The 23,409-nt window shown below is 47.9% G+C and overlaps 1 protein-coding gene across 1 annotated transcript in view; it reads right to left on the bottom strand.

Annotated features, from left to right (window-relative positions):
- Positions 1–877: 877 nt before the first annotated feature.
- The window catches only part of TOX2 (TOX high mobility group box family member 2), a 138,245-nt gene continuing 115,713 nt past the window's right edge, over positions 878–23,409 (bottom strand). The window contains exons 4-9 of the mRNA XM_030463094.1: positions 22,920–23,159; positions 18,547–18,774; positions 9,985–10,065; positions 8,562–8,969; positions 6,457–6,587; positions 878–1,104 (exon numbers count right to left, since the gene is read on the bottom strand). Coding sequence (XP_030318954.1) covers positions 1,068–1,104; positions 6,457–6,587; positions 8,562–8,969; positions 9,985–10,065; positions 18,547–18,774; positions 22,920–23,159 — 1,125 coding nt within the window. The 3' untranslated portion in view covers positions 878–1,067. The remainder of the gene's footprint in view (positions 1,105–6,456; positions 6,588–8,561; positions 8,970–9,984; positions 10,066–18,546; positions 18,775–22,919; positions 23,160–23,409) is intronic.

The following is a 23,409-nucleotide window of genomic DNA, read 5'->3' as shown; positions in this document are numbered from 1 at the left end:
TATGAGAAACTGTAATTATGCTCTCTAATTTTTCATAAATAGACAAAAATCATTGTCAGCAATTTTTTAAATAGATGGACATATGGCAGAAAAAATATAATAATGCCATACAACATGGATATAAACTGTCCATTTCTTGCTGTACAAACAATAGAAACAAGTTTGGCAGGCTTTTTTTTGTTGTTCTTTTTTTTTATACACATCTCCCTTCTATGTATAACTAAAAAAATGTGCTACAATTAATATAAAATGCTCTTACTATAAAGTAAACTACTAATTTTTTTCACAAAAAAATCTTAAAGATGTCTTTAGCACAGCTCTAAAACACTTAGTAAACTACTTACAACTATCCAACAAATTATATTTTCATGATGTTTCACATTTCTCCTCTTGTATTTTGCCTTCTGCTCTCTCCCCCACCTACCTACCAATAGGTTGTATTTATTTTTTGTATTTTTATTTTTTAAATTTTTTTTTGCCAGACATCCAAGGCCTTTGCATGTACAATATTCACACAAATTTCACATTTTCTTGCACAAAGTTTAGTGCTGTTAGCAAGTCAAAAGAGTGCATCCTCCTACCGTGCTGGCCTAATGCTGTAGGACACCAGACCTGGGTTTATGCTGCATCTAAAAGCAGTTCACTAGGAAAACAGTCTGTAGCTAAGCTGATGGCAAGCAGAAAAACAGTGTCCTTAGGTTATTATGGCATCCTTAGGTTATTTTATTTATTTATTTGTTGCTTTTGTGGTTGTTGATTTTTAAAAAATTCTTATAATTTTTTTTTGTTCTTCATGATTTAGGATAATTATTTTTTTTTTTTAATTTATTTTTCTGGAGGGAGAGGGGGCGGGCAGGGAGGAGGGTTTCCATAGAAAGTAAACTTTTAGAGTTCAAAAATAAGAAGTGAAAACTGCTCTTAGAGCCTGGAAACGAAGCCAGCGACGAGGTGCAGTGGCAGCTCTCTCGTCCCTTCGACTTGCTCGGTGCCTCCCTGGGTGAATCCGTAAGACAGAGCCCTCTCAGCTGTCCTTCTTCTGAGCCTCCTCAAAAAAGAGATGTGGAGTTTTAGGTGAGGTAGAGTGCCTTGTCCCTTGGCAGCATGCTGTGGGGGAAATGGGAGGGAGAAGGTGAGATGGGCAGGGACCCGGCTGAGAAGTCACCTGGGGGAGGTGGAATGAGGGTTTGCAGACCTGATTTGAGCCATGATGTAGGTTTTGTGGCCCTCTTAGAAGTCAGGGGTTGGAAGGACCTAAAAGATCATCCAGTCCAACCCCCTTGCAGGGTCACCTCTAGCAGGTCCCACAGGAACACATCCAAGTGGGGTCTGAAGGTCTCCAGGGAAGGAGACTCCACGACCTCCCTGGGCAGCCTGGGCCAGGGCTGTCACCCTCACAGGGAAAAAAATTTTCCTTATATTTATGCAGAACCTCCTGAATACATAGCTCCTCCTATACCTCCTATACACACTCCTCCATAACATGGGGTTTGTGGCACTCCTTGGGAAGTGGCTTGCACAGAGGGATGGGGGTGCAGAGAGGAACCAAGCAGAAGGCACTGAAGAGCTTGGTGTACTTGTAGTTCTTCCTGACCTTCAGCAGTACAGGCTGAAGCCATGAATTCACTCCTGTGACTTAATTTATGCTTCTGCTGGGCTGTGAGGAGGGTCAACTCTGGATTTCCCTGCAGAGCTCGTGAGTGTGATGCTGGGACCAGTTCCACCATTGTGCTGTGGAGCACTATGCCTGGAAACAGCCCCATGGCCACCACTCCCCTTCTTCATCACACATTGTCCTTAGGCTAAGCCATGGAGATTTAGCAGTTGTTTGGAGCACACTGGAGCAGGGGGCTTCAAAAATATGACTGAGGGCTGGCTTATGCCAGGGGATGCTCATTGGGTATCCAGGAGAAGTCTGATGTCTGAACTACATGGGAGCAAGAGGTACCACCTGCTCACTGCCTCTTCCAACAGAAGTACAACTGGGAAAAGTAATCAGAAAGTGAAGGAAAAAATTGCCTTGAGACAGTGGGATGAGCTGGTCCTTCCTGTGGGCCTGATGAAGAGAGTGGGAGGTAGGAGGAACCCAAGGAAGAGTGGGGTGCTGCTGTACTCACAAGGCTGGTGGGACAGCAGCCAGTCTGTGTGTTCCCATGGCCCTGGCCCACCAGACCTTGAGGCAATCATGTTCCTGAAGCAATGGCTTTGCCTCTAAGAGATGCCTGCACCTTTCCCTTGCCATCAGCTGTGTCCTCTGAGGAAGATGAGATGCAGAGAGAGGAGAGGCCGAGGTCCCTCTTTGCTGGCTGATGTTCTGTGTGGGTTCTGCTCTGACATCCAGGCTGTGAATGGCTCTGAGCATCCCCACAGACCTGGTGGAAACGTTGGCTCCATAAAGACATCTTGGCCATAAAAGGTTGAGGAGTGTTACAAAGCTTTGGGAGATGGTGGTGTGGATGTTGTGTGTGCGTGGAACAAGAAGGAAAGAGCAGAGAGCAGGAAAATGCTGCTGTTGATAGAGCTGTCTCCTGACAGAGCACAGAGTCTGCACTTGGTTAATCTCCATGTCTGATAATCTGCATTTTAAATGCACAGTCTTCCCTACTGCACTCAGCAAAGATTTAATGCCACTGAGTAGCAGTGAGGTATTCCAGTACTAAAACTTTATTAATTTTACAAAATGTGCTACAGAACATTTCCCAGTTCATTACAAAGTATTACCATAGATAATTGAATCCAAACTAAGTGCATTTGGTGAGGGTTTATCCTTGTTTTTTAACAGTGTTTGCTCGTTTAGTTTCAGATTTGGAACATACCCACATTTGGAGAGGATCCCTTCATAGTTAGCTGGAATTAGCAGGGCTGTTGAGTGTCTGGATGAAGTGGCTGTAGGTGTTCTGTGTCTGGACAGGGCATAGCTGGGACTGTCCCATCCTTTAGCTTAAAGGAGAGTGGGAACCCCTGACAGGGACACCTCCCACCAGCCCAGGTTGCTCCAAGCCCCATCCAACCTGGGCTGGAACACTGCCAGGGATGGGGCAGCCACAGCTTCTCTGGGCAACCTGGGCCAGGGGCTCAGCAGCCTCACAGCAAAGAATTGCTTCCTAATATCTCACCTAAACTTCCCTTATTTTATCTTAAAACTGTTCTCCTTTGTCCTATCACTCCAGGCCCTTCTCAAAATTCCCCTCTAGCTTTCCTGGAGCCCCTTTAGGCACTGGAAGATGCTCTAAGGTCTCCCTGGAACTTTCTCTTCAACTCCAATTCTCTCAGCCTTGCTCCAGAACAGAGGAGCTCCAGCCCTCAGATCATCTTCATGACCTCCTCTGGAAGAGAGGAGAAAGCTTTTCAAATGATGGTTCCCAAAAAGAATCTAATCTGTGCCTTGCAAACAGAGGAATGCCAGAGAAAGGTGAATCCAGTTCAGTGGTATCATCAAAATACCTAAATGCTAGGAGAAAAATGCAAACCAAACCCTGAAGACAGCTGTGGTCTGGAAAGAGTGACAATCAGAAGATAGAGCAGAAAAAAACAAATGAGGCACCTTGAGGAATTATGAAAGATTTGCAGGTGATTGGAAACCAAGGTGCAGCCTTGCTAGGGGTGAGCCTAGAGAAAATCCCTACTAAACCCAGAGTATGTGTGAGACTGAGGCTGTCAGGTGAGGGAGACAGGGGACTAATGATGCAGTTTGTGCTATGATGGCAAAAAACCCTAAAATTCTGTGCTGCAGTTGCTTGTGGGAAGTGACAGTCATACACTGAGGAAGAACTGAGGAACTCTACCCGTCTCTTTGCTGGCAATCTAGGACAGTTTGGGCTTAAGCCCAGAAAGAGCTGAGAAAATTGGCTGGAATTCAGTAAGCAGAAATCATTTAAGAGAGGGGAGTGCATGAGCTAAGAAGCATTTCAAATGTTTCTCTCTCTCTCTACCATGGCTGAGTTATGAATTAAGGAGTGTCTGCTCCCAGGATCCCAGAACTAGAGGGCTGTAAGGGAAGAAGTGTCAGTTCATGGTGTTTTAAGTAGCACTGATAGGCTGGGAAAATGTCCCCAGCCCACAGACAGCAGTTCCCTTGTTAGACTGAGAAGGACAAAGCCAACCTTGTCAGATGATGGCTGGATGACAAGCACCAGGGCAAATGCAGAATTGGAGGTTTTAGCCCAGCTAACCCAGCACCAACACATGTTGAAAAGTACAGAAATACCAAGGTGAGATATGAAAAATCCTGGCCCAGAGAGCAAGATTGGACTGCCTGTGTGCTGGGGAGGTTGGTATGATCCTCTCTTCCAGGAACCTGGACTGCAGCTGAGCAGCACAAAATAATTCCTTTTCTTCCCAGACAGCTGCTGATGTTGCTCCTTTGAGTGCTGCTCTAACTGCAATTAATTTGAGTTTTGGGGGTGAACTGGGCAATGAATTGATCCAGAGACTTCCTGATTATACCCCAAACTGGCCTGATGACTCCAGCCCAACAAGACCTACCTTCTCTTTAGGGCTGCTTGGCTGACTGCAAGGGGCTCACCTGCATCCTCCTGGCCACATAGCCTGGAGGTAACTTCCAGCATCATGTGGCAACCAGGGCAAAATAGATTGGAGAAAGCAGCACAGCCAGGAAGATGATGACAAGCAGATCATTGCTCTTCTTGACTTGAGTGCAACCTTGAGACACACTGGGGCTGCAGCCCTACAACTGGGGATGCCACCAGCCATACCAAGCATCACCATGCCAAGCAGCAGACACCAGCACTGAGCAGGAGCAGGAGGTGATGGCACTGCTGATGGACCAGGTGTCACAATAAAATGAGAAGGAGCTGGGCTGCCAGCAGCTTGTGTCTCTAGTCACACGAGCTGGGTTCCTTCCTTGAGAGAGACTATGACATTTTTTGGAGCACTAAGCACTCTGCAGTACTGATCTCTACCCATCTGAGTTCACTGCTATAATCTGCTCTAGCAATTAACTAAAAGTCTCTGCATAATCTGTCAGGTTTTAGAATGATTTTTTTTTCCAGGAAGCTGTGATAAACCCATGAAATTTGATATTTCTGCTGTGACAAAGGCATGAAATGCATGAGCTTTGATCATTAATAGCATGGGCCCTGTGCTTACAATAGGGTGCTCCAGCCAGATGGCACAGAGCTTGTTTTAGCAACACAAAACTCAACCCTGACAACTACAGTAGTATTTCACCTGTTTCTAGAGTGCCTTGAGTTTTCTGCTGGGGGCCTGGGCAGTTGGATTTGCAGAGGGAATCAATTCATCTCCCAGCTGATCAATTCATCCTGATCAGTGATACTCATTTCTCAGGGGAACAATTCCTGTGGGAGCTGCCCCTTCTCAGCACCTCTGGAAATTGGAATCTGTGTGCCATAACCCTCCAAGCAGCTTTAGCACTTTGCCCACAGCATCTGAAGTGACTTTTATCCTTGGGTCCTTTCTTTGGGGCTGCTTGAGGCTTGACCAAGGGAAGGTCATTGGTAAAGCCCAGAACAATCCACGTAGCTGAGCACCCTCAGAGAGGCAGACAGCAAGGATATTCTAAAGGCTCTGCAAGTTATTTATTTCTCTGAAAGAAATAAATATCTGTACAGCCTGTGCCAAGCCCAGCAATGGTAAGTGCACTGCTGGCACAGACAGGAGCCATGCTCTGAAAAGCCTGGGAGCTTGCAATTATCTCTAGTGAAAGCAGAACGTTCCAGTACTTCAAGCAATACTCAGAAGCCACCAAGCTCACCCAGCAAACCATGTTCCTGCTGTACAGAGCACAACAGCCACCTCCAAACTGTTCCTGCTGAGCCAGGAGCAGTGGATCAGGCAGAGGTGGGGAATGGCTTTCCCAGCCTCACTGTTCCCCAGCTTTCAGCCTATCATAATGTTCATCTTTACCAGGGAATTCCTGCAGCCCTTCAGGCTGGCATGTTCATCCCAGAGCTTGAAGATCTTAAGGGGGAAGATCTGTGCAGAAGATGGTGGTGGCCTCTTCCTGCACAGTGCAGGGGACCAGAGCCTTGTATCCTGCTGTGGTTAAACCCCTGCACCACCAAAGGACCCACTGCTAGAGACAACTGGAGAGGTTGTTACCAAAGGGAGAAGGGTGGTCTCTTTGGGAACAAAAGGCAAGGACATTGTCACCCTCAAACCTCCAGAGACTCTGCTTGGGACATTGGGCTTTCCTGCCCTGCTCTAGAAGGAAGGATATCAAAATCATCATTGATACTGGGATGGAAACATAAAAGAGGGAAACTTCTCCATGCCAAATGAATTTATCTATTTTTAAGCTCCCTTCTGCCCTAGCATCCCTTCAGTCAGCCAATAGAAAAGAGGAAACCTTGAACATCATTGACCATAACCAGCCTACTAACTTGCTATCCACTTGAGGGCAGATTCTCAGCCTTTGTAAACTGTCATGGCTCAGGTACTAGAGAAGGGCATTAGAAAAATGCTGTTTTGTCTACTGGCCTGCAGTGGTTAATCCCACACTCCCTGCTGGGGAAGTCGTTGTCCCACTCAGTGCCTCCTGGAGGGTTTGATGCCCCAGGTGAACGGGGTCCGATGCTGTTCTGAAACTCAGATGAAATGTGTGAGAAGTCCTGTAGGATGGAAAGAAAAACGGTTATAGGAGGATACACAGTAGGAGAAACAGCAAAACTAATAACACTGCACAAAACACTGCAAGATGCAGTCAAGGGCCAGGGCTGTGCCACTGGAAATGCAGCTCCCTTTTGCAGCAAGATGTCCCCTCAGCATCACTACAGGAATGAGGTCAGAAGCCATTCCCTCTCCTCCAGCTGTCACAGGATGCTGTGGGACTGTTTTATTGGAAAACTGATTAGCTTTCCCAATTTTTTTGGGGGGGTGGCTTAATTAGGGACCACTTGGCAATGTATACAAACATCAGTCATGGTAGTTACCTGCCAAGAATGTGATTTTCTCCAAAGCATCCAAATTAGGGTAGTGCTTTTTCTTTGTTTGTTTGGGTTTTTTGTTTGGTTGGGTTTTTTCTTTTTTCTTTTTCTTTTTTTTTTTGTGTTGTTCTTTTACATTTAATTTTTTTATCAGCAAACACATGTGAAATGAAGGTTCACAAATTGCTGCCCTCAAGCAGCAGCAAAGACCCCAGTTAAAGTGATGATAAGAATTCCCTTTTCTGTTCATTTCTGCCCTACCACCAGACTACAGAAACCACTTTTCCTTATGCAGAGCCAAAGCCCAATCACAGTGCTTGAGAAGTTCCTTGGGACACCCTGAGCAGGCTGGAAATTACAGTCTGATTGAAGATTTGACCTTGCAACATGTGCTTGCTTATCAGGGATAACTGAGCATCCATGTCCCTGCTATCCTTTGGTTTTCTCCCACTGCAATATCTAGTTCTAAATTAACAGGTTTTGTTTTATCAATGTTAGCCCCAAGCTGAGTAGGTCACACTAGGGGGGGGGGGGAAACTTTGCTCATTGCTAATGTACTGGATGAATTTAGTGATATATAGCAAGCACACGTGACACACAAATTCTTCATCCAGCTGGGTGAATGCTGCAGCTAAAAGTAAAGGCAGCAGCAGTGAATGCAGGGCATGTGTGTCCTCCACTGTGCCAGTCCATCCAGCTCATATCCCACATGGAGAAACTCTGAAAACCACTTGTCTGCTCCTTTATGTACTGGCAAACTCTCAAGAGGGCACAGGAAAAGCTTTTTGCTATAGTAAATTTTTCCTCCAGACCCATTTCTTTACAGCAGGTTTGAAGAGGAGAGACCCTGGCCCCATGGGCAGGGCTCTGGGGGGTTTACACCTTCAAGCACCCACTGGGTGCTTGAAACACCATTTTCTCCTATTACCAGGCAGCTCTTTGAAAATACTGATTTTACATTTTGTTTGTGACATTCCCTCTGTCCTTCTTCTCCTCCTCCTGGTACCTGCCATGTCCCCAGCCAGATCCTTGCTGTCAGACCCAATATCACCAAGGGTTTCTCACTGATTATCCAACCCACTGTTCCAGATGACCAGACAAGGCTGGGGCACCAGGTGCACAAGGAGCTTTTCCCAGGAGCACCTCCAATTCCCACATCCTCCCCATTGCCTCCATTGCACAAGCAGCTCTCCACAACTCCCTGAAAGCAGATTGGAGTCAGGGGGCTTGGTCTCTTCCTAGCAACAAGTGACAGGACATGAGAAAAGGGCCTCAAATTGTGCCAGGGGAGGTTTAGATTGGATATGAGGAACAAATTCTTCCCTGAAAGGTTTGTCAGACCCAGGCTGCCCAAGGCAGTGATTGGGTCATCTTCACTGAAGAGATTTCAAAGCTATGTAGATGTGGTGCTGAGGGTTTTGTGGTGGTCTTGGCAGTGCTGGATTCATGGCTGGACTGGATGATCTTTTTCCCATCCAAACAACTTCATGATTCTAAACTTGTGCCCCATTATTAGGTGAGGTGCTTATCCTCAGCATCCCCCCAAACCCATATCATCTGCAGGCTGGGGGAGCCAGGAGAAGCCTCTCCTGGTGCCAACATCTCCACCCACCATCCCCCAAATCACCCAGAAAGCATCAGACCCACCGTGGCACCTACCTGCTGGCCGGGTGGTGAGGAATTCATGGGGGGCTGTACCTGTAGTGCCATGGGGGGGGAGAGGAGGGGCTGCTGGGGGACCTGGGGCATGCTGAGGGTCTGGCTGAGCAGGGAGCTCTGCGGGTGGTGCAAGGAGAGCTGCTGGTGGAGGGGGGGGCTGATCTGGAATGAGGGTGGTGGGGAGGCACTGATGCTGGGCAGCATGGGCTTGGAGGTGAGGGGCCTGGAGAGGCTGGGGTGGGGGTGGACACGATAGTTCTGCAGGTCTGATGGGGAGAGGAATGAGCCCAGGCTGGGGTAGGGTGAGGAAGGCTGTGGTGGCATGGGGTACATGGGCTGCTTGGGGGGAATGAGTTTGGAAGGTGGGTTGCTCTGGGCACTTTTTGTCTCCCCCTGGTCAGCAGAGCTCTGTGGGAAAACAGAACAGAGGGTGATGAGAAAAGAAGAGGGGAAACATGGTTACGTGTCCTGAGATCTGCTCATCCAGCTGATCAAACCAAGTCCTGGCAGCTCCAGCTCCTCTCCCACCAGCCACCTCCTGCACTCCCAGCCCCACGTCTTGCTGGGGGACCACAGGCTGCCTGCAAATCCTCATATCAAATCCTCAGAGCAAATAAAGCCCAGGAACTCATCTGTGCCTTCAGCAGAGCCTGGAGCACCACAGAGCCATTAAACAAGCACGGAGGCAACTGCTTGCCTGCAGCTCACTCCTTAGGTCCATGTAGGTGGGTGACAAAATCACTTTTGCTTCCAATAGAGAACAAATAGCACTGTAAAAGCTCTGCTTTCCTGATATATTGTGCATTCTTGCAGCCCTGGTGGGGTCTCTGAGGCACAGGACAATGGTGGCCTCGTTTCTGCAGAAAAATGAGAAGAACAAGGGGACATTTTCTGGCTGGGACAATGAGGTTTTTGTCCTGCCATGGGCTCTGTAATGCTACTCCAGCTCCTTTCTCACCCAGCAGCGAGGATCACACTGTGCTGCTGTTTTATGCAAAATGAAGTTCCCCTTCTGCAAAGAATTGATCATTGGAGAAACTGGAAAAAAATGAAACCATCCACTCCAGTATGGTGACTCCATCCCTCCACGCTACCTGCCCCATGCTGCTGTCAGGCACATTCAAGGCAAGACCCTCAGAGGTTTCCAGAGGTGACAATTGACACTGACAGCAGAGAAGCTGTGGCTGCCCCATCCCTGGCAGTGTTCCAGCCCAGGCTGGATGGGGCTTGGAGCACCCTGGGCTGCTGGGAGGTGTCCCTGACCACGCAGGGAGCTGGGACTTGATGAGCTTTAAGATCCTTTCCAACCCAACCCATTCTCTCTGACTTATGTTGGATTTCTTATAAACTTGCTCCTTTCCAGAGAGCCCCATGAGTTGTGACAAATCCATCCCTGCCACCTCCACCCCCGTGTGGGTGGTACCTTGGAGACGAGGCTGGCTCGGTACGCTGCCAGGGCTTTCAGGTACTCCTTCTTTGCTGCTTCTGTTTTCCTCTTGTATGCCTGAAAGGACCAAGCAATGGAGAATAATTAATAAAGCAGAATAGGGTGTTGCTGGGCTCAGCATGAGCATGAAAACCTCAGTTCTGCTGGAGAGGGATTTACCCCAAATCAGGCAATTATAGCCCCTGGGCTGGACCACGCTGGGTTTTCTGGAGGCGTGGCAGGGCAGAGCACTTTGTGTGCCTGGGCAGGTATCCAGGCATGTCAGGTGTGTGAGCCACAGCCTGATTTTATAGGGTGGACTCCGTGAAATCACTTCCCAACAGGAACCCGGGGAGAGTCGTGATCCAGGCTCATGGAAGAGCAAGAAATTTCTGTCACAGCAGAAATATCAAATTTCATGGGTTTATCACAGCTTCCTGGAAAAAAAAAATCATTCTAAAGACAAGAGTAGCTTAAAAAAAAGCAAGACATTCAGAAATCCTAAACTACTTGTTAATTTTCTTGGCTTTCCTCTTACTAAGTATTTAGAGTTCAGCACTCTGCAGTCTTTCTCCACAGTTCTGAGAGCTGGGAAGTCCTTTCTCAGCACATAAAACCTGAGATGTTTTCCTCATCTCCTTGCTCTGAGAGCTGCAGGACAATACCAGTGATCATGAGACACTTGCTACCCCCAGAAAAAAATAAAATAAAGCCTTGTAAGAGTGAATTATTGTTTGTTTTTTCTTTTCTCCCCTCTCAGGAGACTTGTTCCATGATTGTTTCACAGGGCTGGTCCCCTTTCTGCCCGGAGTTTGGTCCTCCACACATGTAAAAGTAACAGCCTAGCTGGAACAGTTTGAGTCTCCAGGGGTTTAACCACATCGTGCTGAGCCAGCCAGGAGAACATTTTTAAAAAGGAACCAAAATTTCAGCACAAAGGCAGAAACTACTGAGAAAAAAAAAAAAAATACCCATCAGCCCCACTCCTCTGCTGGAAACTCAAAGCCCTCCTGCAAGCAGAGCACCCAAAGTTGATTTCAATTAGCAGAGATTTGCATACATTTAATTCTGCTTTCAAAACAAGGACAGCTTTCAACAAGCAACATGCTGGAGCCCACTGGGAATACTCAGCTCCTTCCCCCTGCAAATTTCCAGAGCAGCACCCCAGGCTCCCTGCTAATACTGTCCTCCAAAGGGAAAATAACCTGCCAGCAGTTCAACTGCTCATTTATTTGAATTTTGGTTTAAAATCCAAACAGATAAATTCTATTAAAAATTATTTGAAAGCCTTCTTTTCATTGCTGAATCAGAGAGATTCCTATAATGAAATATTGTGACTTGACACATTGGAAGGTTTCAAATGGCAATTTTCTGAGCCTGAGCATTTCCCTGAGTTTGTCTTTGGCTTTCTGGTCCTCAGGAATTATTATATTTGCTCCATTCAGAACAAAATTACTTTTCAAAATGTCAGCCTGAGGAAGAGTTAGCCTGTGAAAGGCATTTCCTCAGGCTGTGTTGGTTCCCTCAGGAAAAGCAATTCCCTTTCTGTATCATCCTCACCCCCCTTGAGATGAAGCCCATCACAGTGACACTGGAGCCACCAACACAGGTGGCCACCACCTCTGCTGCCAACAAACGCTCTGAAATGTGGTTCCTGAAGCTGGCACAGCAACAAAATATGAATCCCCACCTCTTAGGCTGGTGTAACAGTGCCTGTGGCTGGGGGCTGTGGTAATGAAAACATTTCCCCCAGCAAAATACCAAGAGTGATTTTTTAGATTTTTTTTTTTTTTTTTTAAGAAATCAAAGGATGCACGTGGAGGCAAATTCAATCATTAGGAAGACCTGTCTGGAATAAAAACTGCAATCTGTGGCCAGTGAGAGGGCAGGTAAATGCAAATAAAAGAATAACCAATAAATTTAGTGACCATCCACATTTCATCACTAGTTTTTTTTTTTTTTTTTTCTGCTACACCCTTTTATTTCTCAGTCTTCACCCATCCTTCTCTTTGCTGGCCTGTGCTGAGCATCACCCAAATTTGGGAAGTGCTGCTGGGTGCTGGTGATGGAGCAGAGCTGGGAAGGGGCATCTGAGCAGTGTCCTCCTGAAGGTAGAGCAGGACTGGACCCAGGAGGAGCATCCAGGCCAGCTCTGCTCCAACCCTGGCCACCAGGATAAGAGGACAGCCCAGGTCATGTGGCCTCTGATGTTCTCTCCAGCTCTTGCAGGTTCTTGGAGAATTACTTGGTTTGTGATTATAGAATCCCAGAGTGGTTTGGGTTGGAAGGGACCTTAAAGATCCTCTTGTTCCAACCCCTGCCATGGTCAGGGACACCTCCCACAGCCCAGGTTGCTCCAAGCCCCATCCAACCTGGGCTGGGACACTGCCAGGGATGGGGCAGCCACAGCTTCCCTGGGAAACCTGGGACAGGGGCTCAGCACCCACACTGTAAAAACCCATCCCTGCTGGTCTTCTGCTGGGACTTCTGCTTTCCTGCCTTGCAGGTGAGGGTTTCTAAAGCCCCTCAAGCTCCCATGGGGACCCCCAGCCCCTGGGAACACCCCACTGACCTGCAGAGAGCAGATCCCAACCATACTTCTCAGGAATCCTCTGCGTAAAGGCAGCTCTAGAGCAGCATTTATAATCTTTAAAATTTTAATTTCAACATTGACAAACCCATGTTACTTTCTAATTAAATCCCATTTTCTCTCAGGGATTTTAATTTCCAAGTAATTTATCAGATTTAAGGATCCTCAAAACATTTTGCATGTTTTTCTTTCTAACCTGCCGTGCCCGCTGATTTATTTCCCTTCTTCGTTAGCAGAAGGATTCATTAGTCATTAAGTGAGTGGGTGGGTTGGGAGGGGGAGCAGAAATGGCTGGTGATTATGAAAACAAAAAAAATCAGAGCTGTAAGAAGCATATGTTGGGATCGTAATCCTGACACCTCTGTGTCTCAGCAAAGCAGCTCCTAATTGTACCGTAATGAAATGTTCGTGTTTGATAACCAGTTAATTAGAACAGACAATTATTCCAGACCCTGCTGACACCCACCACCAGCTCCATGTGGCACAGGCACTGACTGACAGCCTGAGTTGGTCCAGGGGACCCCTGCAGCCCACTGCCTGCTTTAGCAGAAACGCTGCTTCCCAAGCCTGGGAAGGATGAAAAGAACCCAAACACCCTAAAAAAATAACCAAGGGATTTTTTTTTTTTCTTATTTTCCTTTTTTCCTCCAGGGTGCCCAGAGAAGCTGTGGCTGCCCCATCCCTGGCAGTGTCCCAGCCCAGGTTGGATGGGGCTTGGAGCAACCTGGGCTGCTGGGAGGTGTCCCTGACCATGCAGGGAGCTGGGACTTGATGAGCTTTAAGATCCCTTCCAACACAAAACATTCAATGATTCTGTGATAAGGGGTCTGCTGGTCCCAAGTGAAATCCTTGTGCAATCCTTGATGAAGTTTGGGGTGTTTTGCTTCAAAAAAGAGCTAGGCCATCATGAAAGAAGAGATGGATAGAGCAGCAAAGGTCTCCAGAAGGGCCAAAGGACTCATCTCATGTAGCCAGAAGACCAAGAGGAGCCACAGCCTCTAAATGCAACGCAGCAAAGAAGGAGGCAATGAGTGATCTCTGCACCCACTGCAGATACAAGAAGAGGCAACAGGCTTAAAGTGTAAGGAAATGTTGGCTGAGTGAGAAAAAAGCATTCCTAACAGGAAGGATAATTAAGCAGGGGAAAAGATTGCCTGGGGAGATGTGTAATCTCCACCACTGTAGGTTTAAGTGCAGATTAGGCACACATCCATCAAGAATGGCTTAAGTAGAGATGATCCCAACTCCAGGCAGCAGTATGGTCTGGTTGACCTCTTAAGTCTCTCCTTGTCCTCCTTTCTATGATCCCATGACTGAATTTTTTTTTACTCCCAAGTGTATAAAATTGGATTTCATTCTGCATGGAAATCTGGAGAGTTTTTCTTGTAACTATTACACATTTTTCCTTCAAGATATCTCTTGAGGTCATCATAACTTACAGTTTCTTCAAAAGATGACTGGAAAGAACCTCCTTCCTGCAGGGTGGTGATGGCTCACCACACTTCTCTTTGCATAAGGCCTCCACATGGCCATCAGAAATCCACACAGCAAACCATGTCATCTTATTCCCTCCAAGCTCTTCCTCATGTCCTTGCACCCTCCTCTGTATCCCTCCTGCTCCCTTCTTGGGGAAAGCTTAACCTGTTCCTCCAACCATTAAAGCCAACTAACCCAAGCTATGTTTACCACGTAAATCTCAGCACATCTCCTTTGGTCTAATGGTTCTTGTCTGAATTGCCAGGTCTCCTCCAGATTGCCAAGGCTCCTGCTGATGATGTCCATCAGGAGGCTGCTGGTTAAATGGTGCTCCAGTTCTCCCAGGCTCTCCCAGCTATGGGATGGGGGCTACTGGGCATCAGCCATCCCTGAGAACACTTACACGGAAGGCTCTGGCTAAGGGAAGGCTCTGGTTTCAGGACAGCTCCTCCTTTATCCAGGTGGAGATACAGCACTCTGAGAAATCCTTTGGAGAAGGAACAGGGAAAGTTCCTCATCCTGCTGGTCACACTGCTGGTGATGCAGCCCAGGACATGGCTGGGTTTCTGGGCTGCAAGGCTGACCAAAACAGAGTGGGCAACAGGAAGGTGTTCAGAGAGGGAATAAGAGAAGATGGCAGAGAAAAGCAAATCCCACTGGTAACTCATCAATATGCTCCAGGTTTGTCATCCAAAGGCAATGCCACTGATAGAGGATGGCCACCCAGGGCTGGGTGTCATCTTCTCTTGAGCAGAGCTTGCTGGTGGCAGGGATGGTGGAGCCTGTGGGCTGGGGGGAGCAAAGCTGCAGCTCTGCATGGTGGCATCAGCTGGGTCCAGGCTGTGACCACCTCCTCCATGCTGGGAAAACTCCTTCCTCAAGAATCTGCAGAGTTTGCTCCAATCCAGTGCTCCAATTCTTCTGATTATCTGTCACATCAGGGCAGCTCTGTTACACCTGGCTGGGTGAGGCTGTGAGTGCTGGTCTGGATCTCCTGATGGAAAAAAACCAAGGGATGGATTCTGGGAGCCTGGAGCAGGGACAGGAAACTACACCCTGTCCCTCACTTGGTGAGAATGGCTGAAGTAGCATTTCCCTCTCCTGTGAAGTCTGAGCTATCTCTACAGGAGCAGCTGCTCAACTATTTGCAAAGTTCAAAGAGGATGTATTAACATTCCCACTACCCCCCTCCTTGCCCCCAAGTCACATTCTTCATATTCCCACGTAAGCTTCTTAGAAAGGGCCACGCCAGCTGTTGAAGAATGAAGATTACACTGTCCTGCTAATGCAGGGCTGGAGATATTATTTAAAGGTATTGTTATTTATTACTGTTAGGCAGAGAGAGCCACACTGGAATGGGTTAAAATGGGGAAGAAAACGGCGCTTTGCTGAACAGGTGTCCTTGAGCAGTACCCAAGGACACGGAGATTGCTAATCCTGTATTCCACAGCATGATCAAATCACCAGGCAACAGATATAAATAAAAAAAGGCAGGAAATAAGGAAATTTAGATACAAGTGTGTCAGAGGGAAAATGAAGATTCATTGTGAAGAGGCTGAGAAGAGAGGAAGAAGGAACAAAATGACAAAGGCACAAATGATAAACCAGTAAGAACAAAAGGAAGGAGGGGGGGGGGGACAAGAAAAAAAAAAAAACACCCCTCTCTGTGAAATACATGTGTGACAGCAGCAGCCAAATCAAAGATGCTCCTAGATTGTGGTTTCTTGCATAATATGCATTCTGGTTCCTGTTCAGTGTTTGCCTTTCAGCTAGTGCACAGAGAAGAAAAAAACAAAAAACAAAAAACAAAACATGTCTGAAATGGGATGTGAGCAACCTTTATTTTGCTTGTTTCATCAGGGGGAGAAAGCAAATTTGCTTTGTGGGAGCACCAGCACCTGCTCAATGGCAAATAAATAGCTACAGCTTTGATATTACAGTGCATATAATCATTAGCAGCACAAATGGCAGAGGGTTAACCCTGTGTTTGCCACTCTGGGATACCTGGCAAAGAGTTGGCATCTGGTTTCTGCTTGCAGAAATGCTCCACATGCGGTGAGGGCAGCTGGAGTGGGGCTGAGGGGCACCCAGGACCCCCACTTCCACCAGCACCAGCTTTCCTCATCCCTCTGGTCCCATCCTATGCTCTGCAAAACTCATCTGTGCAGGATGGAGCTGGGAGGGAGGGATGGACCCATCTGCAGGCAGAGTGGGACATGGGCTGGGAGGGGTCACCAGAGCAAAATGTGCTGGGAGAGGTGGGGTTTATCCACCAGCTTACTCTGAACACCCTCCTGGGTTGCTCCCTGCCTGCTCTCCCCATGGCAGGAACTGAAACCCACCCAGGGCTGGGAGCACACTGATCATTGCAAGCTGGAAAATTAGGTTTGTAAACCTCATCTGAAGCAGAACCCCCAGAGATGTAAGGGATTGATTCCTAAGGACATGGGGGCACTGAGATCTGGCACCTCTGAAGAGGCAATGACACCCAACATCTGGGGGCTGTGAGAGAGCCAAGGCAGGGATCAGACCCCAGACCCAAACCAGATCCTAGTTCTCAAGCCCACCCTCTTTCCATACAATAGAATCAGAATTGTTTGGGTTGGAAGGGATGTCAAAGATCATCTAGATGCCACCCTCCTGCCTCGGGCAGGCTTAGGGTTAGGATGTGGATGCTCTGGACACCTCCCACTGGACCAGGTTGCTCTAAGCCCCATCCAACCTGGTCTTGAATGATTCCAGGGTTGGGGCAGCCACAGATTCTCTGGGCAACCTGTTGAAGTGTGTTGTTACCCTCATAGTAAAGAATCTATATGCCAGGAAGAGGAGAGGCTTTTTTTAAGTAAAACCTTAGTAATAATGGAACAAAAATTTCCCAATTCGGTTCTTGCTTGCTTTCTTTGCCACGTGCTGGCTTTTCCCTGGGCAAGGATAAAGAGCAGCCCTGCAGCTGGAGTGCTGGGCAGGGAGGCAGCTGTCCTGGGAGAAAAGTCTCCATCTGGAGACAAAGCCAGGAAGTTAATATTGAAGCCTTCAGACAAGGAACAAATAACTTAATTAAATCAATTACAGAGGAAGAAATGGAGCCACTTAGAAAGTGTGTGTAAAGAGATGGCAAGGCTGCTCCTTTCTGCTTGAAGAGGAGAAGGGAGAGTTAGCAGGGATGATAAAGGGGCTGGTTTAATCCCTGCTGTTAATGAAGAGCTGAGCCTTTGCACTGTGCCCAGCCAGGGTCTCACCAGCACTTCCATTACATAAACCACAGTGCACCAGCTACCCAGAGAGTTGTAACCAGATGAAGTAAGGGAGAGGCAGACTGAGGCTTTGGGAGGGATGAAAGCAGGAGGAAGAGATAACATAAAAGCTTTTCCACTCTCCTGAAACATCCCCCCCACACACACCTCACCCCAATGGTGAGGCCCTTGCCCTGCAGCTTCCCTGCCAGCAGGATTGGGGTCAACCTCCTGCCCAAGGAGGGGATTTTCCTCCTTTCTCCAGGATGAAAAACTCCATCCTCATCCCTCAGTAATTCATACAGAAGAGAAAAGAGATGATCACAAAAACACCAGAACAACACCTTGCCCAGCACAGAGACTCCAGACAGAGCAGCAAAAGGTGCCCCAGAAGGTGCCTTGCTTGGTGGAAAGCAGGGTTATTTCCTACCATGAATTCCATTTAAAATCACCTTTTTATTCCCTTCTGCTGCATCCTCTCCCAGCTGCAGCAGCTCCAAATGGTGGCCCTGGACACCCAAGGGGAGCCCAAGCCCCCCTGATGCTGGCAGCCAGGCTCTTGGAGAAGGACTGAGCATGGTTGGGGTCAGAGACACATCACATTCTCATAGATCTCCCTCTGCCTGATAAAAAGCCAAGCTTATCCTGGGAAGTGTTTCCAGGGGTTGTCTCCATAGGCCATAAGCAATTACAGGCTCCTGGGACTTAGCACTAGCAGAGCTGCTCCAGCAGAACCCAGCAGCCTCCATGTGAAAGACTGAAATTGGTTGAAAGCTCCAGGTTTCCTCAGTGATGCCACTTCAGGCACCTCCTCCCTAAGCTTTTAAAGCCTCCACTTTCAGTTTGAGGCCAGTGATGGAGAGAGTTAAAGAGTTTTCAGTCACACCTTGTAAGTAAACAAGCAGATCCAAACCCATGTCCCACCTAAGGCTATAAAAACCCCAGTGTCAGGGAAAGGCCACTAATAGTTTTTGCAAAGAGCTTGTCAAGAAGAATTAGTTGTCATAACAATGTCCTCTTCCCCATGGAACAACAGAGATTTTTTTCTTCCAAGAAAACAAACAGAAGTAGAAGCAAAGCAAACTTTGCACATCCTCTGGCAGCCCCATCCCTGCTCTGCCTGCAGAGGGGGTCAGACCTGTTCAAGGCCCTATCTGAGCTCTTAACATGCTGGGGAGAGATGTGGATGCTCTGGACCATGGAAAACCACATTTCAACAGTGGAAAGAAGAAGAAAAAAAAAAGGAGATCAGTAACTCACTTGTTTTTGTTCTTCTCCCAGACTGTCCCACATTGATGCAACGATTTTGGATACATCTCCAAAGGTGGCATTGGGGTTTTGCCCTTTGATAGCTGCTTGTGTGTCTCTGAAAAACAGGGCATAGGCTGACACAGGCTTCTGGGGCTCATTAGGATCCTTCTTTTTCTTCTTCTTTTGGCTTTTGGGCTTTTTGCCCAGATCTGTTGATGGTCTTTTCTCTCCAGTAACCTGCAAAAGCAAGAGATGAACCTTAGCAGTCAGCTGGCAGTAAGACTGATATGAGTCCCTGCTACAACTTGTTAGCAAAGGAGGTGGGAGAGGAGGGGCAGGGGGGTGCAGCAGCCCTAGGGAGCCTGCAGGATCATTTCACAAACTGCTGGTGGGTGCCTGAGCCCATCCCAGGTGCCTCCTCCCAGCCCAGGTTGCAGCTCGGGTTCACCCCTTGCTGCTCTAATGGTCCCTGCTCCAAAGTTGGAACTTCCCAGATTCTCATCCTCTGTCACACCTCCATCCCCATCTTCCTGGCATCACAAGCTCACTCCCACTTTGAGCCTCTTCTGGGAACTTTCCAAACAACCTCCTCTCCAGCCAGATTCCTTTAGCAGTCCAGGAATTTTTCCAAACTTGGCTTCCAGATGGTTTCTTATCTCCAGCCCATTAATCTCAGTTTGGAAGCTGCTTCTCAGCCTCCCCACTCCCCAGGGAGGAAAGTCACCAGCACCCCCCAGGCAGCAGCAGCATCATGTCTGCCATCACACTTTGGCCATCTCAAATTTGTTCCACCCTAATAGGTTTGTAAACCATACCCAGGGAAGATATCCAGGAATTAAACTATTTTAATGTTCTGGATGAAAGGTTTTGCATGCACTGCTCACAACCAGTCTGATCAGCTGTACCCACCCTTGGTGTCCTGTGGGAGGTTGAACCAAGGGAGGAGGACACAGGTAACTTTAGTTGAACTTTGGAGCTGCTCAATATAAGATGTTTCCTACTGGCTGGGGAGGAAAACAGCAAGGCTGGGACCAGGGATGCTTCCAGTGAGGGTAAAGCTGCAAGATCCCATGGCACTGAGATGCCCAGGGCAGCAGGTTGAACATATGGGACTGCAGAAGAGCCAAGGAGAAGACCCCAAGAAAGCACTTGGACATACATTAAAGCTCTCCAGATATTACCCGTGATCACTGAAAGCTCCCACTGCAGGGTAACACCATTATCCTTATTTTCTATCCCAGGAACAACTAAACAGACCTGAGGTTAAACATAGCAGACACTAAAACCCTTTGCTGCCAGTTCTCTGCATCTTCCAGAGCAAACAGGGCACCAGCTCCAGCACCAAGTGCCTGACTTCAGCAGCCCCTGAGCTCCCAGGGCCAACTGTGTCACCTAGCAAGTTGCCCAGCCTGGCACTTGGAGGTCAAAAAAACAAACCCAAGCAGACTAAAAAAATAAAAAATATCAATCAGCACAGGTCTAGACATCAAACCGCTGTGAAACCTGTGCCTCCTGAGAGTAAAAAGCTTTTTCTCCTGATGGGTTTGCTGATGGGATCATGGGCAGGGGACCACCAGGAGGTGGGGATGGAGCTGGCAGTGAGGGGAGGGCAGCACTATGCCTGCTCAGCAGCTCCTGCCTGGGCAGCAGGTCCAGTCTCAGCCCAGTGATATTTGTGAGACAGGGTGGTAGTGAATGAGCAGAGAGACCCAAAAAAAACCCCACAAAAAAACCCCCAAATTAAATTTTTAATTCAAAATTGCTCGATTGAGCAATGGGAGGCCTGGAGGTGAAAGGCTCCAGCTCATTAGGAGGAAAAAAAATATGCATGAGAGGGCTTCAGCCCCTTGGCAATGAGCTGTGCTATAACTGGAACCCTGTCTGGAACCCACAGGGGGACCTGCTCACCTTGTGGCCAATGAGCAAGAGAAGGAGGCAGAAGAGGCACACCAAAGCCAGGATGAGGGTTTTAGAAGGTCCTGCTTAGGTGGCAGCAAGGAGTGAATGGGACTGATGGAAAACAGAGGCTGCCTGCAAAGCTGCCTGGAGCTGTCAGCTCCCAGGAAGAGCAGAGCACATCAGATCAGAACTTTGCCTGAGGTTCCTGGGGTTTACCAGGCATGATGCAGCATGGGATGGGACAACAGCCCAGCCTTGGACTGCAGAAGATGCTTCAGCAAGCTAAGCCATGTTCACAGTTAAAGGCAAGCTCTTGTGACTCCCAACATTGTCTAAGCAAAGACTGGTGCAGCAGGATGAAGTGCATGGCCAGGAGGCTTGGCATGGATCTGCTCTGGAGAGGCTGCAGAAGTTATGTTCAACACCAGACATGGACTAGGGCAACTCACTGGTGACAGATGTTGGCCCATAAACTGATGCCTTGGTGCCACCTTGGATGTTGAACCCATAAAGAGCAGGAACCTCCTGGACACCACGATTTTAGTAACTATCAAGAGAGACAGCTGATGGAGCTAGAAACTGGGCAGTACCTACCTCTCTGTCCCATGCATGCACACTCTCCCTGAAGCAATGAAGCAGGGAAATGCATCAGTGAGGCTGGGAGACATCCTAAAACCAGAAGCTCCCAAGCTCAGAGGGCCTGCTGGTCCTGAACTGCCTGCTGGCGTCAGACCCATTTCTTTAGCACGTGACCTTTTTAGTCACTGGATTAAATTCTGCTTGTTAGACCTTGACTTGATGACTTGTTGCATAAAAGCCCTTAATGGCCATATGAAAAATGACCAATGGATGAACACAGCAGCTGTGTGGACAGACAAAGTAAACAGCAACTTGCAGGCCACAACAAGGTTCTGCTGCTTTCTCCATGCTTATTGTCCCCTTCTATCAAACACACCATTCCAGTTCCACCTCTCTAGCTAGGTAGTTTACAGGGCAGAAAAATGAGGGGGTAGGTCTTTAGGACTGGGAAAAAACTCTATTCCCTGCAAGATGTCAGAATTTGGACATCTCCACATTCTTCCTACCCCCACAGGCATCACTGACTTAATGAGAACAGAAGATCCAACCCCAAAGCCATGTCCTCCCAGTGACTCCTGTGGTCCCAGCCAGCTGGGAGGAAATCTAGGGAAGGTGGGAAGAGGCAGGGAGAGAACCTGGTGAGGAACTTAGCTGAAACTGTTGGTTTTTTTTTTTTTTCCTGACATGAAAGGTTTCAGCTCCCAGGTAATTGCCTGGAGCTGGTGACTTGGACTCCAGAAGATGACAGGCTATGGGGTCCAGGGGCACTGCCTGTCCCACAGTGTCCCCCAGATGTGGAACACTGGAGTTTGAGAAACTCCATCAATTTGCAGTCACTTCTATCCCTTCTTTTTAGTTTCATTCCACTGAAGCTGCTTTTGCACCCAGGTGGGCACTTTGCACTCTGACCTGATCTGAAGTAAAAGCTGAAAACCTTCAATGTTGATGAGTATACATTGCCTGGATTTCCATAACAAGGGAAAGGTTTCTACTAAGTCTGAATGTTTCCTACTTTTCCAGTCTGCACTGGTTGCTGATCTGGTTATACATTCAAATCCTGTCACAACAGGAGGCTAACAAAATCACTGCTTCTGGTGTCATCCTTGGATCAGCACCTTCCAAGAGGTTGGAAGAGCCAGGGAAGGCTTCAAGCAAAGTCCCCCAGGGAGTCCAGTGACTGATCTGCAGGTAGGGAGAGCCACTAGTGGAGAGGCACCAACCTTTTGATTGTTGTACCCTGCCCTCAGTAACCAACCACAGCCCATGCTGCTTGCTTGCTGGTGCATTTTGAAAAAGATGGGCAACAATCAGTAAGTTCCCAAAAGCCTCAAATACCCTTGGGTTTCTGGATGCTGTGCCCATCAGTTGTTGGGCTGGCTGCAGAAGCAGACTGTGCCACTAAGATGCTGCTGACAATTTAAAACACTACCTGGGAAAACTAAAAGGCAGCAGGTTCTTCCTCTTTTAGCTTTTGTTTTTCTGTTTGTTTTTTTTTCTGTTCCCCTCTCCCTTGGAAACCACATCCAGTAAGCTCAGTGAAATCCCACCCTGCATCATTTTCTTTCCCTGTTTTAGTTTCCTCCACTTGCCACCAGAAACCTAACTTTGCACCCAAACATCTGCAGCACCTTAGCCCTGAACCTGAGAGTAAACTGCAGCTTGATGGACCCAGTAAACCCTGGAAAGAAAAGCCCAACTCTCCTTGCCAAGCTTTCTGCACGTTTCCTGCCTTGGAAAAACCTCCCCATCCATGGCCAAGTCTCTCACTATGTTTACAGATTTTAAAAGAAAAGATAAAAAGACCCAAAGTCTGCTCTATTTAACCCAATTCATCCCTGGCTGCCAACCATCATCTGCTGTTTTCTGGCCATTTGTTCCGATGGGAGCAACTGCACGTCACATACCTTGTAATGTGACTCTGTCTCCTCTTCCTGAGTAGAGCTGGAGGGAGATGGTGTAGCTGACTTACTTCCTGGGGGTGATGGGGACCCATGGGTGACACTGCTCCTTATCCCCATCTGAGAGATAAGCTGTGACTGGCTGAGAGCACTCATGGGGCCAGCCAGCATTCCGGGACGGCTGAGCAGGGGCACTTGGCGGTTGGACTCATAGGATGTGGCATCCGAGTGGACCATCTCCTGGATCTGGGTTAGGAGAAGAGCACTTTGTAATTTTAAAAAAAACAAAAGGTATGTATGTGTTTATTTATTTATTTCTCATACTGTCAAGTCGCTTTCCTGTGAGCTCTTATAACCTGATTTCAAGTTCTTTGGCACAGCTGGTAAAGTCTTCCTTGTGTCCCGCTTTCCAAACAAGCCAAGAGCAAGAAACGAGTGCCACGCACCAGGGGCTCTGCTCCTGCCACCACCCTGCCCATGGGGACTACAGAGTGGT

The sequence above is a fragment of the Calypte anna genome, chromosome 20 (genome assembly GCF_003957555.1).
Source record: "Calypte anna isolate BGI_N300 chromosome 20, bCalAnn1_v1.p, whole genome shotgun sequence".
NCBI classification, from domain to species: domain Eukaryota; kingdom Metazoa; phylum Chordata; class Aves; order Apodiformes; family Trochilidae; genus Calypte; species Calypte anna.
Note: the sequence above shows the minus strand (reverse complement) of the source record. Positions and strands in the feature narration are given on the sequence as shown.